Source organism: Apus apus, chromosome 14, assembly GCF_020740795.1.
Source record: "Apus apus isolate bApuApu2 chromosome 14, bApuApu2.pri.cur, whole genome shotgun sequence".
In the NCBI taxonomy this organism is placed as follows: Eukaryota; Metazoa; Chordata; class Aves; order Apodiformes; family Apodidae; genus Apus; species Apus apus.
The window spans coordinates 14,439,689-14,457,982 of NC_067295.1; the positions used below are offsets into that span (position 1 = coordinate 14,439,689).

General features: G+C 50.3%; 1 protein-coding gene across 3 annotated transcripts; it reads right to left on the bottom strand.

Moving 5' to 3' along the window:
• Positions 1–137: 137 nt before the first annotated feature.
• Positions 138–17,410, bottom strand: LUC7L (LUC7 like). Of its 3 annotated transcripts, none has more exons than XM_051632521.1 (11): positions 17,256–17,410; positions 16,580–16,650; positions 15,302–15,396; positions 10,281–10,379; positions 9,493–9,603; positions 8,700–8,843; positions 8,125–8,301; positions 7,202–7,290; positions 4,297–4,326; positions 3,152–3,316; positions 138–687 (listed from the first exon to the last, which is right to left on the bottom strand). In XM_051632521.1, the coding sequence occupies exons 4-11, from the start codon at positions 10,374–10,376 to the stop codon at positions 546–548; spliced, it is 954 nt and encodes a 317-aa protein (XP_051488481.1). In that variant the 5' UTR covers positions 10,377–10,379; positions 15,302–15,396; positions 16,580–16,650; positions 17,256–17,410; the 3' UTR covers positions 138–545. The 3 variants fall into 3 exon arrangements, with proteins under 3 accessions (XP_051488481.1, XP_051488479.1, XP_051488480.1); XM_051632520.1 differs by lacking the exon at positions 16,580–16,650 and adding an exon at positions 2,014–2,075 and having other exon boundaries at positions 593–687; positions 17,256–17,408; XM_051632519.1 differs by lacking the exon at positions 16,580–16,650 and having other exon boundaries at positions 17,256–17,408.
• Positions 17,411–18,294: the final 884 nt, after the last annotated feature.

An 18,294-nucleotide genomic window follows, 5' to 3' on the forward strand; every position in this document is an offset into this window, starting at 1 on the left:
GGCCAAACGGTGAGCTGGGCTAGTGAGGCAAGGCTCAAATGCTGGGAGACATAAACCTGAGGTGGCCAAGAACTCCAAGGTTAAAAAAAAAAAAAAACCCACAACAAAAAACAAACCACAAAACCAAAACAACAAACCCACGTCTCAATTTCTTTTAACATAGATAAACAGAAGGGGAGGGGAAGGGGGGGGGGGGAAATGCATTAAGTGCGACCCAAGTGGATCTTTTTGGGAAGGGCTGAAGTGTGACAAGGGCAGGGCAGCCCAGGCCTGTCCCCACAGTGGCCTGAAGTGACAACCACCCCTCCAGATGGATTTATTCCTACTGAAAACAAAACCCAAGACCCTGTTAAAACAGTACGCAACTCGGTGTCTCTACCCACTCACAGCTACCTGCCAAACAATAAAAACCCCCAAACTACAAAAAAAAAAAAAAAAAACAACCAAAAAACAGATGAGTCGTATTCAGTAAATAGAAATGGGAAATTTAGGCTTTGTGTAGAAGGTTTCTCAGACTATTTACAGTGCAACACAGCTCGCCGAGGTCAGATCTCGCCAGCTTCTCTCTCTTCCGATCTCTTGGAACGAGATTTGCCGTTTGTGCTCTCGTGCCTCCTCTCAGAAGAGCTCTTCTCTTTCCTCTCTCTGTCTCGTGACTTTTCTCTTGAAGATCGGTCTCTAGAGGATCTGAAGTACAAAGGGAACCATCACTGGAAGCCTGGCAGCTGAAGGATTTGCAAATACACCCTTGTCTGTCCCTAGTTTCTTCCAGGAATGGGCCTGGGATGTCAGGAGTGCTGTCCCCTCTCTGACCTCTGAGCTCTTCCCTGTGCCCCTCATCAGTTCCTGGGCCACACTAAAGCACCTGCAAGGTCTTCCTCAGCTCTGTCTTCTGGACTGATTTCCATTATGCCCTGGGCTAGTGCCTTTCTGCTCAACTGCTCTGAACATGCCCCATCCCTGGAAGTGCTGAAGGGCAGGTTGGATGGGGCTTGGAGCAGCCTGGAATGGTGGGAGGTGTCCCTGCCCATGCAGGGGGTTGGGACTGGAGGATCTTGAAGGTGCTTTCCAGCCCAAACTATTCCAGGATTCTCTGAATGCCAACTGCATTCTTTGGGCTCAAAGGCTTGCTCAGCCCTGGGCTTTTCCTGCCTCACATCCTGACAAGCCCTGTCCTTGGAAGCACCCTGGGATCATGGTCAGGGTGACACAGATTGACAGTCACAGGCCCCAAAACAGGCAGATCTTTTCCCAGCCAGATTTCCAGCAGGGCTGGATCAGCCCACACAGAATGAAGCAGAGGGCTTCACATCAGGTCCAACAGAAGAGGGGGTCTGTTCTCCTGTGGGATTCCTGCCAGCCTAGTGACCAACCATCTTCCAAAGGTGCTGATCCCAAAGGAGCTCCAGCACCCACGCCCCTTCACAAGGTGGCAGAGGCTTTCACAGAGCCAGCACATTCTACTCTAGGACTCAGCAGGCAGGTTCTTCTGCACAGGCACATAAAAATCACCTGGCAGGTACCTCAGAGGTTCCAGCTTCCATTCATGCTGACTGCAAGGCCTGGAAATGCTGCACAATTGAGATATTGAAATCCAACAGCTGTGTCACAGCAGCAATTTAACTGCGATTAAATGGTGTCATTCAACCAGAAGACAACACTGTGATGAAGTTAACTCCTCCTGTTCCCACAACAATGCCTGCTGCCCATGGTCCTCCTACCCCAAGAAACCTAGATCCTGCACCAGGCTCTCCATCTCCTCACACAAGTGAGACCCTCAGGCCAGCAGAACTCAACTGCAGGATTCATTCACCATCGAGGTGAGAAGAGAAGCTACTCTCTCTCTCAGGCAACAGGCTTTTCCTGCTTGTTCTCTTGTTTCTATTTCCTTAAACTGTTCCTGGTCTCTCCCAGTTCTCAGGAACTCTGTGAAAGGAGTTCAGCTAGCCAATCCCCCTACAGGCTTGATGGGCTGATTTGAATGTGTTCAAGGTTTTCAAAGTAATCCCTTACCTGCTCTTTAGTAATAGTTATTACAGGGTCTTCCTCACTTCCTAATTGTCCAAACTTCTTTTCTTTATTTTTCATGTTCAAGACAGATTTAAAAAAGGACTTTAGTATCTCAGCCATTGGAGAATCAACAGTATTTACACCCCCCCTCAATTATTAACAGACTTATTTTTTCAGACCATTATTTCCCTCCCCTTCAGCAGGTATCTTTAAAACCTCTTCTTACCCCTTAGCCTAGTGACACAAGACACACAACAGCAGGTTTGTTTCTAGAACTGTACTTGAGTGCTGGTGCCTCACCAGGTGAGGCAGTGCTAAAAGCACTTCCCTGTTCATTAGGGCATTTTAAAAAAAGTCCTATCTAACTTCAGCAAGCACCTGGTGACTGACTTGCTCCTGAGCTCAGAAGGGCTGTAGGGAAACACAATGAATTCCTTTCAGTGTTTCAAATACTCCTACATATGCTTGTCTCATCCTTACTCCACCACAGTGGGTGTTTTGCTGAGTTTCAGAAGAGATTGGAGCCCTTCTTGGAACTATAGCAACAGGAGTGGGATACTCCTCCTCCTGGCTGCCTTCTTCCCTCCCTCTAGTACAGATGCCTGAAGAACTCTCTCCCAGCCAGCCACCTTCTTACCCAAACAGGCGGCTTTCCCAAGGTCCCCAGTCATACATTTCCTTCTCCCTAAAGAACTCTCTCCCAGCCAGCCTTCTTCTTACCCAAACAGAAGGCTTCCCCAAGGTCCCCAGTCATACATTTCCTTCTCCATGCCACCACTGAGAGGAACAAACTGGGAAGCAGAAGGTAACCATAGAAATGTAACGTCAAAACAGCCCCTGGGGAGGCTCAGTCAGCTCAAGTTGTGCTGCTGCTTATAGAAGAGAAGCAGCAACTTGTCAAGGCTCAGCACTGCAAACCAGGGAACCAGTTCTATCTCCTAGACCCTCCTTTCCAGCTGGGATCTCACTGCAGCTGCTGCTGTCACCTGCCAACAGCCCCTGGGAAGCCCTGCTCTGGCCCAGGGGCAGGACGCCGGCTGCCAACGCGAGACCTGCCACGCTCCTGCTGGCTCTAAGGGAGGGGCAGGCTCCCTGCCACGCCAAGGACTCCCCCGGAAGCACCCGTGTCAGGAATACCTACTTGTGTTTTGAACTCCTGTCTCTGGAACCCCTCCGGTGCCCTCTGCTGTGGCTGCGGGAACGGCTCCGGTGCCGCCTGTGTCGGTCCCGGGACCTGGAGCGCGACTTCCGCCGCTCGCGGGAGCCCGACCTGGAGCGCCGCCGCCTCCGCTCCCGAGACCGGGATCTGGAAAGGACACGGGTTGCCTCAGACCTCAGGGGATGGGCCCAGACACCACCAGCCCTGTACACCCCCCCCAGCCCACCCCACTTCAGACATTCCCAAGGGAAAAACACCCAGAGCGCCAGCACCGCTCCCCCCCCCTCACGGGGCAGGTCACCTCGCGGGCCTCGCTCCACCAATGGGTCACCTTGGCTTGCTGGGAAGCTTAGGTTAAAAAAAATCCTGTGCCAAGGCCTAGAGCAGAGCTTACCAACCCATCCTCACCCTGTGTCTGCTGTGTCAGCAGAAAGGCCAAGGAAAGGGGCATGTGAAATGACTGAAGCCCTGCAGCTGTCTGAACCTGCTGCTCTCCAGAAGCAGAACTGTTTAAATCTGCTCTGGAAACAAAACACAGGACACCAATGTGTATGGGGAGCAGCAGAGAGGAAGAGCTCCAGGTATGTGAGCAAGCTCTGCAGAGATGTGGGGAGCTTGATCTTCAATCTGTTTTCACATCTGAGGTGTTATGTATCTAACAGATACATCTCAGACATTAAAAATAGGGAAGTGTGTTAGTGATGACTGAAAAAGGCATTGAGTACATTCAGGCTTGTACTCAGGAGCACACAGCACTGTTTGCTTCCCAGCCCAGTGGGTGCCATCAACTCTCAGAGCACCACTGAAGTGTCCCAGCAGCAATTCCCACTTCTTTCGGGGAGCAGAACAAAAGAGGCTGGAGCACTGAGGGAACTCCACTTGGGAATCATAGAAACACAGACTGGTTTGGGTTGGAAAGGACCTTAAAGATCATCCAGTTCCAACCCCCCTGCATGGGCAGGGACATCTCCCTCAGCCCAGGTTGCTCCAAGCCCCATCCAACCTTCCCTTCAACACCTCCAGGGAGGGGGCATCCAGCACCTCCCTAGGCAACCTATTCCTGGAGACTTAGGAAAAAACACAGCAGCTGGACAGAAACTGGGAGAACTGGAGAACTCTCCACTCACCTTCGACGATCTCTATTTCTTGATCCAGACCTAGGAAGAAGAGGAGAATGAAGAGCTGAAGGTGTGATACAGTCAGTGCTCATTAGAACAACCTGTTCACCCTGGCAGCCCTGCACAGGAACTCAACAACAGTTGAGTGTCTCACCACCCTCACAGTGAAAAATTTCTTCCTAATAACTAAGCTCATTCTCCCCTCTTCCAGTTAAATAACCATGTCATAATTCTTTCAACTTAGCCATCACTTAAGACACCACTCCTTGTGAAAAACACACCCTCCCTTTTCCTCTACAGCCACATTTCAAAGCCAACCTACACCAAAACTTCTCACATCGTCTAAACAGCCTCATTTTTTGCTTTAATTGAGAACTGGCTGATCTCATTTAGTGGCTTAGAGACCCACACTGGTCACTGCTGCCACCCCACTGTGTCCAGACTCAAGGGGGTGTTCAGGGACACAGCCCCAGAGCTGACAGGGGATGGAGCTGAAAGCTACAACATTTAAAAAGCAATAGAGAAGGATCTCTTTTAATAAGATCATTTAAAACCATGCCTGAATAAGAGAAGATTAAAAGAATGTGTAGTGACATTCCTTCACAATGAAATGGGATTGTTCAATCAAGGTGGAATAGAAAAGAAACCCCAACATTTAGAAAGGAATTTGGGTAGGACTGTAAACAAGGTGGAGCTCAGGCAAATGAACCACGTGCTGAGGCAACACACAAGAGGAGCAGGGGAAGGAAAAGCTGACAAACCAGGAGAGCAAGAACCACAACACCTCCTTTTTCATCTAACAGAACCTGAAAGAACAGCAGGGCCTCTTGGGGATGCCTGGCAGGCAACTGAATTGTTCTGGTGGTTGTAATTACTCCAAGTTCTTAATGGTCTTCTCCTTCTGATCACTTTATTCCAAATCACTGGTGCACACCTCCAAACAAAGCCATTCCACATCTCCTGAAAAGCCTGGCTGCCCTTCTGTGCCTATGATCTGAGCAGGAGTTTGCACAGTAAACTCTGGATAATCACTCCCTGGTGCTAGATTTCCAAATCCAGGAAGCACCCAACACAACAGCCCTTCCCTGACGAGCCTGGATCAGGGTACAGCAGGAGACAGTCAAGTTTGCTGTCCAGGAGAGTGAGAGGCTGAGTGTGTTTTTCCCTCTTTGTCCCTCCATCACAGAGACCACGTGCTGTGTTTCACAACCTGTTTTGTCCAAATCAACACAAAGGAAATCCACAGGGTGGCAACTCCACCCAGACCTGTTTGCTGGTGTACTTGGGAAGCAAATACCAAGGTCTGCACTTCCAAGCACATTACCTCTCCACAGAATTCCAGTCTTAAAGAGATTACTGGGTAGCCCACAGTCATGAACACCACCAAAGGACCTGTGTTTATTTACTACGAGGGGTGACAACCCAGTTCACTCATTCCTGTGTGGAAATCACAGTTGAGTTGGCAAATTAGTAACACCTGTGAGAGGCAGTTTCACAAGTGAGTCTGTAGGTTTCCACAGTACGTCACAGGGCCTGCAAGTCACCAAGGACTTCTCCAAGTACTCCTTCTCTGACTGAGGAACACTGTGAAGATGCTGCCTCTGAAGATATGGCATGAAAAGAAGGAAATGTGCTTTCTGTGGTTCCTTCAAGTATCAAGCTCTGGGTAAGAGAGGCTGTCTGAAAGGCAGCAGAAGTCTTTGATGAGTTTTTGATGGAAAAATGCCCCTGCAAGCACAGATTTGCTGAGCTTTCTGTGGGGTAAGGTGCAGAGGAATGGAGAAATCTGGGCTCTAAGCTCAGTTCTGACACTGGGAAAACTATTTCCCTTCCTTGGGTCAAGTTCTCATTTTGGAGAGGCAAATAATTTGACCCTCCCCTGTGTGGCTCCTCTCCTGGCTCCTTCATAACAAGCTTTTCTTGGGCAACCCAAGAGAGGAGCAGAGGGATTCTTCCACATGAAGCAGGAGCCAAGGCTGGCCAAAGTCTAGGGAGTGCCACATAGGGAACCAGCAAGATCTCAGACTTCAGGCCAACTCAATGCAGTCCTCAAACCCTTCATATTTAAAGCATCAAATAAACATTCAGAAGCAGCCTCATCAGATGCACACCTGTATGGACTCCTTGTGAACACACGAGGCTCCTGGACTCTCAAGAACTGAGGATTTGTTGATTTATTTTTACTCTAAACCTGAAAAACAAACCCTCAGAATTGCCACAGGAGGAAGCAAGCCATCATTCTGGGGAGATGCAGACCAACTAAGAGATCCATAGAGCTCTGAAGGCAACTCAGCTGAGCAATTTTTATACAGGAAGGACCTGCAGGAAGGAGGCACATATGGTCACAACCACCACAAGCAGCTACTCCTTGGGATCCCTTGGATCCCCAGGAATGTTTTCCAAAGCTGTGCCTCACTGTTTCTATAGAAAAGCTTCTGAGTAAAGCAGACATCCCATCATCTGGCTCATAGATTGCAGCTCCATCCTGCTGTCACCTCCTAGCCTGGATGTGAGGAGGGATGTCTGGGAAATTTCTGCATGACTGGTGCCATTTGAGCAGACCAAGCACTCACTCATCAAGCCTTCCCACTCAGATTACTTGGATGAGAGCATTTTATCCAGATTCAGGTTCCTAAGGACAGGGAATACAAGACCAATATAAGCCTGAAGACTCCAGAGAGCTCACATCTTGCAGACACACGGAGGTTAAAACAACACACAGACAATCACTCGAGGGTCGGGGGGTTGTGCTTTTGTTTGCAACTCTAATTGAATGCCAAGGTGCCCACACAGCATCCAGAGCACATCCAACAGCTGCTCCTGCAGCAGATGCTGCTTTCCTGCAATGCTCAGGTACAAGCAATCAGACCATATCAAAACCAACTCCCCAAGCCAGGGATCAGCCCCCCCTTACCGTCTGCCCATCCTCTCCTCTCGCTCTCTCTCCTCCCTCCGTCTCAAACGATCCTGGTTTCTCTTCTCTTGCTTTTCTGCCACTGTTTTCTAGGAAAAAAAACAAACAACAAGAAGTTCACATTGTGTTTCAGCCACACAGTAACAGGTCAGAGAGACCTGCAGGGAGACTGTTCAGGCAATAAGACAAAGAACCATTTAACTGTGTTTTCTGTGCCAGCCAAGATCTCAACCAAGGTTCTCACTTCCCTCACAACTTCACCATCACCCCTCAGTGCCAGAAATGCCACCCTCTGCTTTTGAGTGCTTGTGCTCTGAGGGACAAGCCCCTCAGATTTTGGGGCAAGGGACTGTCTCACCCCAAGCACACACAGCACACTCAAGCAGGGCTCTGGCCTCAGGCCAACCATCAGTGGAGACACTGACCTCAACATGCTGCCTGGTGAATACAGAATCACCCCTGCTACTTGAGCAGGCTCAAAGTCTGCCTGTGAGCAAGGCCAGCAATTCCATGACAAACCACTCCAGAAAATTTGTGATCACTTCAGCTACTGAAGATCTTCCTCACTGACAGCACTATGTGAAACTTCAGTTCAAGCACTTCTTTAGGAGGTCTGGAAGTACTCTTTGATAGTCAAAAAAACCCCCCACAGTGACCAACCTCATCCAAAGCTATGAGAAGTAGCAATAGTACAGTCATGTGCATTTAAAAAACAAATGACAGCAGCACTCTGGTTGGACTAATTCTGGGGGGACTTAATTACCCAGAAACTACAGACCACAGGAGGCTCCATTGGAAGTTTCAGGGATCAGAAATTTCTGGGCTTCTACACTCTGCAACTCACCCAAATCCCGTGTGAATTGAATAAAAGAGCTGAACATCTTCAGAAGTACAAGGGGAAGGTTTAAAAGAGCCAAGATTACCCTCAACTGATCCAGTTTCTCACGAATCTGTATGAAACCCAAGTGTAATTTGCCTCCAAAGTGGTCAGCAAGACGTCGGTCGTTGTCATGGAGCCCCAGATACGCTGAACAAACTTCACACACACGCAGCTTCTGCTGCTGGAAACTGGATGCAGGCATGGAATTCCGGTATTCTTCCTAAGGGGAGGCAAAAAAAAACCCCAGGAAAATGTCAGGGAAGCCTTACATAGCCACAACCCTCCAGGGAAATCTCTGCAAAGAACTGCTCTGCCCTTTCAGGGATGATAAAAGCAGCCTCAGGATCAAGGAGGTGCTGTATCTGAGCACAGCCAACCTGACAGGTCATCCCTGCAAGGGACTGGTGACCAAATATTGCAGAGGACAAATCCCCCACCCACCCCAGTTTTCTGCACTAGATGAAAGTTTCTACAAAGCTTTTCTTCATCTACCACACTACTCTGCTTGCTAGAAGGGGCTGGAACATGGGGAAAGAGGTGGGAACCACCCAGCACTTTGTCACACACTCAGCCCAGCCCAGGTTCCTGCTCCAAACCCCAGGAGATCCAAGGCCATACCTCTGCCTCTTTCTTTTTTGCTCGGACTTTCTCCACTTCCATCAGGATCTTTTGAGACTCATCAACATTTCCTTCAGCTCCCAGCTGTTCAGCTTTAGCTAGCAGCTTTCCAATGTCTTCATTCAGCTCATGGACTTTCTCTGCCTAAAAAGAACGGGTAGTTTTTAGCGAGACAGGAAAACCTGCTAAAACTTGCAGTGTAACTTTTTCTTTTCCCCTAAAAAATATTGCTTAACAAAAGCAGTTGTTGGAAGGTGACCTTAAATGTCCAAAAGTCAAAGGAGTCCCATCAGAAAGGGACTGGTGGGCCAAGTACAGGCAATGCAGTCAGACATGTAGTAAAGAGAAAATATGGACGTAGAGGGGGCACCATCAGTTCTGCTGCAAACACTGGCACAGGACAGGACAGAGCCCACCAAACCAGCTTCAGAAATGTTTTGGATTGTCTGGATGAAGCTTCCAAAGAGGAAACTCCATGAGCATTTATAAGCAAAAAGACAACAGTAATGGGATGGGTTTACTAGTCTTAAATGATGATGTTAACATTGAATAGTGGGGGGGGGAACCAATCCTTCATTGCCCTGCTAAACCAACCTATTTCAGAGCTCATGTTTTATGCCACCACAGCCCTCTGGACTTCTAAGTTTGTCACAAGAATGGTGAGAGAAGCACTGGAGGTGGATGGGTGGAATCCACAGAGTCCACGTGGAACCTCACTTCCCAGTGTCACAGCCAGGACAGCACCAGTGCCCTTGCCCAGACTTGCAGCCCCAAGGTTTAATGGGGACAATACCTTTGCAGACACCTCAGCACTGATCTCCTCCTGTGTCTCAGCCAGGCGTTTCTTGGCCAGCTCTGTTCTCCTGTCACACTCTGCAATGAAGGACTCCAGGTGATCCATCGCCTGCATGTTCAGACAAAGAATGGTGAATAAAAATGCTCCCCATGCCCAGCCTAGCTCTGACAGCCAACAGCTACCTGGGGCAATCCCTGTACAACACACAAAAAGCCTCAAGAACAGATGCCTTGAGGAAAAAAAATTAAAAATGACACTTTGCAGAACAAATAAATTTGGATCCCTGTCCTTCAGGTCCATCATCTGCCCAGAACTTGACACAGCTCCTTTGCTGTGACACACAGCAGAGTGCTCACATGAAGGCTGGAGCTTCCAAGGAATGACCAACAGGTGCAGAGACAAATGTACTGGAATAATACAAAAAAGGAAGACAGAATGGTTCTTCCACTTGATCTGTTCCATCCCAGAAAGCTCAATCTGGCCAAAGTGAAACCACAGAGCAGAAGGCTTTTAATGTCAAACTTCCTTCTGGGACAGGCCACCAGGTTACAATGACCTGGTATAGAGCAGCAGGTGTGGGATGCAAGGAATGCCAGAGGAGCCTCCCAGGTAGCTGGGCCATAATTACTTTTACAAATTCAAGCCAGCATTCAGGAAGGGGCACGTTCTTGCCATAACACATCAGGCAACGCAGCTGAAATGCCCACTGAGCTCTACTGCTCAGCCAAACAGCTTCAAGAGGCAGTTTCCACAAAAGCACTCAAGATTTCTCTCTCCATACTCACATCCAGCTCAAAAAACAGGTCTCTCTCTTTACTTGCAATCTCATAATCTGCTCGCAGTGCCAAGTCATGGATCTTTGTACATTCTCCCAGGTCCATTCGCTGGTGAAAAGAACAAGAAAAATCAATGCAAGAATCCTCTCCATGATTGCAACAAGCAGCAGATATTAATTCTTGCCAACTATATAACAACGTTAAAACACCCCAAATGTTTCATGTTCAGTCCTCCTCCTGCTCCAGGTCACAGCACAGCCTTGGAGCTGGCAGGGAGCTGGGAAGGTGCAGCACACTGCAGTAGTTACTCCTCCAACAAGAACCAACTCCGAATGTCTCCCAGATGGAGCTGCAGCACAGCAGAACATGCAGCTTTGGGCCCTGTTCAAAGCTCCCCTGGAAAAGCACATCTGTGTGAGGACCAGCCCCAGTGATGGCCCCAAAGACACCAGAAGACAGACAGAATGCTGCCTGCCAAGAACCTGGGGAGCTGAGAGGGACAAGGGGTATGGGCTGCAGAAAGGCACAAACCCACGCTCAGCAGGCAGACTGGTAACTCCACAGCTCAGCCCTTCCCACACCCAGCTGTGGCCTGGGATTCTAAACCCTGCCCAGCAAAGCTCCAGCTAATGAGACTTCTTGGAAGCATCTCCTCTCCCAGGCAGCCCTGACTTGCTTGCTGCCCTTCACTCCCACTGCAGTCAATGCTATTTGCATTTATTTTCCCCAACCTCACAGGAAACAGCCACAGGAACCACAGTTCATTCTGCTCTCAAAACATGGAAGCTGCATTTTGACATTATCAGGAAGTAACAGGGAACATTTCTCTTCATAAAGCAGAAAAAGAAGATGCCATTTCAAAAGCCAAAAGAATAAAAGGCCCAAGTGTGAGCAACAGTACAAATATCAGGGTACCCGTCACCACATGGAACACCCCAGCCAGCCATCCTCTGCTCTCCCAGTCACCACCAGTCCCAAGGAACTCCAGCCTGAACACAGCACCACGGGTGTCAGAAAAAGCTGAATGCAGCTAAACCAGGATCAACACAGGAGAATCTCTGGGGAACATCACAAACTAGAGCTGGAAGACACCCATGTGAGGCAGTGCAGTGGGACAGCAGCACTGGAAGTGTTTAGAATGAAGCAAAGCAAGCTCCACCAGGTAATGCTCTGGGTTTCAGAAGTTACATCTGTTACTAGCCTTCCTTTTTTAAACAAAGAAAACAAATTCTGGATGACCTGTCAGCATTTAGTCTTCCTCATTTTGGTCAGATTTACCAGAAACAGGAGGTCACAGCCAGCAGGCTACAAAAACAAACACTGTATCCAAGAATAGTCCTGCTGAGCCCTCTAATGGGAAAAATTTAATGCCTACAGAAAAAAAAAGAGCTTAATCATGTTAATCTTCAGGCAAGCTTATTCAAAGAACACTAGTGAGCTACTGTTATCTTCCTACAGCAGCAGCTTCCCATGATGGGACTTCAATCTTTTATTCTTATGGTTATTCTACTGAGATTCCTTTCCAACACAGGGGAAAAAAATCATGGTATTGGATGGGATTGTAAGGATTCTTAACTGAACTCTTCTAGCTCCAGAGAAGGGGCTCCAACTCCCAGCTTCAGGAGCATGGTGAGATATTGGACCAGGTTGCCCAGAGAAGCTGAGGAGGTCCCATCACTGGAAGTGTTGAAAGGCAGGTTGGATGGGGCTTGGAACAACCTGGGCTGGTGGGAGGTGTCCCTGCCCATGCAGGGGGGTTGGATCTAGATGATCTTTAAGGTCCTTTCCAACCCAAACCAGTCTATGATTCCATGATGACACCGTGCTCTGTATTCCTCAATACAGACAACAAATCCCTCAACCTCATCCTCTGGGGGAGAAGGTTCAGGTCTCACCAGCACAGACACCAAGTCTTGCTCTGTGTCCTTGGAGATGACCAAGGTGCAAGGAGATTTTCACAGGTTTTGCTCACCTCCTGCCTCACAGAACCCTCTTATCTCAGAGAGGCCTGTCTTCAAACCCTCACCCTTTCCTGCAGGGATGGTGACTTGCTCCAGTCAACACCCATGGTTGGTTTATAATCCATTTGGGACAGGGACCAGCAGAGCCCAAAGCCTGAACCCTCCATACACAACAAGATGTAACACATTCCAATGCCACGCTGGCTGAGCAATCCATGTTCTGAGGTACCACTGATGATCTTCACTAAACTGCTAACTCACCAGGAAGTCCATTCCCATTAGGAAGGCTCTTTAACAGCAATCAGAGCTGCAGCGTTTGACCCCAGTCAAAAAGGAAAGGCACAGCCAGCCACAAAGATTCTGCAACCTGCAGATTTCAGCTCACTGTTCTCTCCCAGTGGGGGACACAGTTAATTCCCTGAATAACACTTCCAAGCTTAGTTGTACCTGGGCAGCTTTCACACTCATCTGTCCACTTATTAGTGGAGTTAGATTTCAGGAGAATCATCATCTGATGCCACCTCTGAGGATGCTCCAGGACTTCCACTGACAGAAATACACCTACCATCAGCTGCAGAGCTAACTCAGAGCAGGCCACTAATGATCTGGTGACCAGTGTAGGGTAACATGGACATAATAAACTAACTTATGTTGTCTCAGAATTTTCCTCCTTTGCCAAGGAGGGAAATTTATTTATCTTACTCAGTGAAAAGTTCAGACAAGTTTCTGGGGCCAAAGGCTCTTCTGACCAGGAACAGGGGCCCACCTAAGCCCACCAGCAAACCTTCTGCAGCTCTCAGGAATAGCCCAGAGCTGCACGCACGCCTGGGCTCCTTCCCTTACTCCACATCAGTGGATGGGACTGCACCACATCTCCCTGAGCACAGCTACCCAATGGATTCAGCTTCCCCCCCATCTCCAATCAGCCCCCCATTAAAGGAATATCCACACACAGGTGCAGGACGCAGCAGTAGCAATGCCTTTGGGGGAGGACACAACATAACCAGCACCAGAAGGCATGAAGCATCTGTTTCAAGTTTCCCAAAAGATTCAAGGTCCTGATTTCAGCAATGAAACTCATCCAGAGATGGATACTGCCCCATCCAGCTGAAGCTGGTTCATCCACACAGCTCTTTCCAGAATGGAGCACACGAAGCTGCCAGTGAACCTGACAGGGATCACGACGAATGGCTGCACATCCCAGATGAGTTTCATGCTGTGCTGATGGTGCTGGCAGCCCCAAGTGCTGTTCCTGTTTCATCACGTGTCCCCTCAACACAGATCTGTGGCAGCAATACTTCTTGCCCTCAAGAACCTGCTGACAGCAGTGCAGAGAGCTCCACGGCCACGTAAAGGCCACCACAAGATCATCTGAATGATCCACAAGATCCACAGCCTTCCCTCCTGCTCCCATGTGAAATTTCTGGGCACAAATTCCACAGCAAGAGGGAACAGACAACTCACTACAGTCAAAGAACAACAGGAACAAGAGAAACAGCTTTACCAATGTGCTTCTCTACCCCAGAGTCTTGCAACTCACCTGAGCACCTCAGACTTCCTCTGTGCTTTGGCACTAGATCCAACAGTCACACACATCCCTCCAATCAATCCCTTTGCCTCACCTTTTACCTTCTTCCTGGGAACATGCCAGAAGAGGTAAAAGGCAGCCTGCACCTTCAAACCACCCAAATTTGGGCCCCAAAAAACTGCTGTGAGTCACAGGTCATAAAATACATTGACCTGTATGAAAGATGGAGGTGGGATTTAAGCAGCTGTACAATTCTGAAATGGAAGTGAGATGGAGGCTGGCAGAGCAATCAGCAGAAAACACACCTGTGCTGCAAATTAACAAAAAACAACCATACAGAGATATCTAGAGCTTGGGATTCAAATTCCAACCTTACTCTGCAATAGTAGCCAATGAGAAGCTGAAGTCTGAGTGCCTGGAGCCCAGGCAGCTTTTGCTGAAGCTCTTTCCAGCAGTTGCTGCCACAGAGCCCTTGCTATGGCAGCAACAGCAGGCAAGGAAGGAGTGCCAGCCCTGCCAGCCCCTCCCTCTGCTGGCAGCCCATGGAGTCCATCCCAGCCCTTGGAATGACAGCTAGAAATAACAACGGTATCTAAACAAGCTGCTGAAGTGGATGGACAATGTGAAGCACCACGGTGTTTACTGTCAACCAGTGAGGGTGCAGATGGACTCCAAACACCCGTGCCCAGCTCCATCCTGCAACTCTGGAACACAGCAGCAGCTCCAAGCGACACAGTTTTCCTTTGAAGGCTGGGCTGCACTTTTCATCTGGGCACAAAAACTGAGCCTTTACTTCTCAAGAGCTGGTTGTGAAAGGCCAACATCACCTTTTGCTCTCAGAGAGCATGAGAACCAAACTTCTGAAAGCTGGCCAGCTGTCCCCAGAGGGCAGCAGCCAAGGAGCTGACCCAACTGTCCCAAACCAGTCGGGCAGAGTGACACTCTGCTCAGAGCAACCAACTCTATAGACAAAGTCAGCCTGAGCTACCACTGCCACACCAACCATGGAAAAGGGGAACACCACGTGGTGGGAGAGAGGAGATGGAAAAGCTCCAAGGGTTAAGGGTTATTGCAGCTGGTTAAGACAAAACTTGCCACCCTGAAGATGCAACTAGAGCACCCAGGAGAGCCAGCTAGCTATAGTCTTGCAACCTGTGGAGGTTACGGAATCATGGAATGGTTAAGGTTGGAAGGGACCTTAAAGAACCTGATGGATCTTTAAGGTCCCTTCCAATCTTAACCATTCTATGATTCCATAACCTCCACAGGACAAGTTTCAGGCCCTAACCACTCCAAACTGCTAAAAGAGAAATAATCTTGCAACTTCTTAGGGGATTATGAGAGAAAAGAACATGACAAGTGAATTCTGAAGAGCTCCTGACTTCAGTGGTTCCACAAGACAGGTCACAGAAACTGAAACTAGAAGAGTGACTGCTCCTTGGGCACAGAAAGCCTCATCTCCCACCATGCTGAGATAAGCCCTGAAGTGTTGTGACAACATCTGCCTCACCAGAATGTCTGATCACAGGGAATAGACTTACTGTTCCAGCCAGGATATCATGAGGACAGCAATCCAGAAGGTGGCTCTTGCAAACACGATCGTCTGTAAACTTCACCCTTTGTCTGGTTTCATCCCCTGAAATTCATTTGTGGTTTGAAATAAGGAGACATTAGAATGAGACTGATCAAGAGGAAAAGCGACGTCGACACGATCATTTCGCCTCAAAATGCAGATTAAAAGACTTGGTTGTTCCTGCTCCCCAAAACTACTCCAAAAATTAAAAAAAAAAAAAAGCTTAGAGGACAACAGGATATTCTGGAACATTGATAATTGGCAACAAACACTATTTTAGCATTTACTCCTCCAGCACACCATGTTAAACACAGTGTTGGGTGAGCCAAGTAACATCCAAGGCCTGTCATCCATATAAAGAGACAGCAGAGCCAGAAGAGGGGAGGAAAAAAAGGAGACAGACAATCTGGCTCCCAGCCCAAACCTTTTCATTTTCCCTCCTCATTTTTTTTACTGTCAGGAAGGGGCAAGAGGTACCAAAACCCAGGTTATTGGAAGGCCAAGAAGCACAAAAACAGGGTTGTGCTGGCCAGTTTTTCTAGGCTATTTGCTCATCTGGCTAATTAAGCCCTGGGTCCACTTGGTTTGAAAGCCAAGCAGGCAGTGCTTGGGTTCCCAAGGCCGTGCAAAAGCCAGATCTTGTCAGTCTTGGCCTGGAACAGCTTGTTTCCCACCCACATCCCACCCTCAGGAGACATTTTACACTCAGGAAGGAGCCACTTTAAAAAAAAAAAAAAAAAAACGAGACAGTATTGAGAAAAGCAACAAAATAACAGAAAAAAAGGAACAAAGTTAGTCAATACACACTGCGAGCTCCAACACATACTATACCCATCTGCATTCTTCAAGACCTCAGCTGCAGAATTTTATGCCCACTGTTGAAAAGTTTTTAAAGGAAAAGCTTTCTTGCCCACACCTGCAGTAAGGAAGTCAGGGGAATGATACATCAAAGTCAAGGCAAAGTGGCAATGGTGACAATTTTAAAGCCCATCCGTGTATATGACACAGGTCTGGGTGATACTAAAGTATGAATAGAGTTTAGGGTTCACAAGCATCCAGGAATAATGTTGTGTCTACTGAAAATGGTTGGTTGTTTTTTCTGTTGGTTCTTAATTTCTTTCTTTCTCAGCTACACTTTTAAAGTTACTAGTGAAAAAAAAAAAGAAAACAAAAAAAACCCAAACACTTTTTTTGTTTGTTTGTTTTGCTTTTGTTATAACAGCTTTAAAAATGGGTTGTGACTCACGGCTCGATGAACATGAGGCTTTTCTGCAACTCCCTTGCAGATTGATGTAGGCAGGCAAAGATACACTGAACCTTTATAAATAAAATAGAGGGGCCACAATTGTTCAGTTTGTATGAAATAAAAAGGTGGGAAGCAATTCAACAGCAACTCAACACACACCAAAAAAAATTAAAAAAGAAAGAAAAGCACTTATTCGCTTAGGAAACGAAGTGCTGAGCACCTGAACAGCCCTGCTCATGTGCCGGGGGGGGGGGGTAAGTACTCAGCGGGTCGCAGGAGGGAGAAACAAACCGCAGCGGCCGCAGGTTTCGCACAGGCTGTCACACCTACCTACCCGCCTCCGCGCGGCCCGGCCACGGAGCCTTCCCTACCGCCTCCTCCCGGGGCCGGCCGCACTCTAGGGCCAGGGCCGAGGCGGGCTCCCCGGCCGGGCAGGCCCACCCCTACCGGGCTCCCCGTGCCGAGCTCGCCCCCAAGGCCCGGGCCCCGCTCGGCCGGGCCCGCCCAGGCGGCCGCTCCGCTGGCTGAGCGGCGGGGCAGGGGCCGGGCTGGGGCTCGGAGCCCGATCGCGCCGCAGGTCCGGAGCGGAGGCGGCGGCGGCCCGGGCCAGGCCCCGCGCGGTGAGGCGGCCGCCAGGCCGCGGCGTTTCCTGCAGGCCCCGCCCGCCCCTACTCACCGTCCCGGGCCGTGCCCATCAGCTGGTCCAGCAGGGCCCGCATCTGAGCCTGGGCCGACATGGCGAGCGCGGGGCGCGGCGGGAGAGACACCGGGCCGGGGCCTGGGCCTGGGCGGCGGCTGCGGCCTCAGCGGCGACGCGCGGCGGGGCGGAAGCGGCCCCTCCCGCCACCGCGGGGCATGTCGGGAGCGGTAGTTCGGGGGGCGGGGCGGGGCGGGGCGGGGGGAGAGGGGAGCGGTCTGTTCTCCCAGGAACGAGCGGTGGGGCCTGCAGCGGCACTAGGGGGGGTTTGGATTGGCTCTTGGGAACAGTTGCTGCCCCACAGGGCTGCCGGGGCCTGGCCAGGTTCCCGTCCCTGGAGGGGTTCCTCAGACGTGTGGCTGTGGTGCTGAGGGGCACGGGGCAGCGGGGGCCTTGGCGGGGCTGGGGGAACGGCGGAACTTGGTGATATTAAAGGTCTTTTCCAAGGAAAACGGTTCTGTGGTTGCATGGCAAGCCAGGCCGTGCCGTGTCGAGCCATGCCGAGCTGTGCCAGGCCGTGCCGAGCCATGGCCGAGCCGTGCCGAGCCGTGCCAGGCCGTGCCGAGCTGTGCCAGGCCCTGCCAAGCCAGGCCGAGCCGTGCCGAGCCGTGCCAGGCCGTGCCGGGCGGGCACGGGCAGCTGGCGCCAGGAGCAGCCCGCTGGGTGCCCGTGGCTTATCAGCTCCCACCCGCTGTGTTTGCCCAGCGGTGCCCGGGCGGGACAGCGGCTGCTCCCGGGGCTGCTGCTCCCATCCCGGCGTTGCCGGTGTGAGTGTTTGGAGAAGGGGGACAGGGAGTGCTGCGGGGCTGGGGCCCAGCGCGGGGTGCCCCGGGGCTGCAGGGTGGGTGACGGCCTCCTCCCCCATGCTGCGCCATGCCAGGGGCTCGGGGACCCACCCCAGCGCCGGGGCAGCTCAGCTGGGGGTGCAGGATGCTCAGGGCAGGGTGCTGGGAGGGCTCTGAGGGAGCAGAGCGGGAGCTGTGGTCACCCCGAGAGCAGGGAGGCAGGGCAGCTCTGG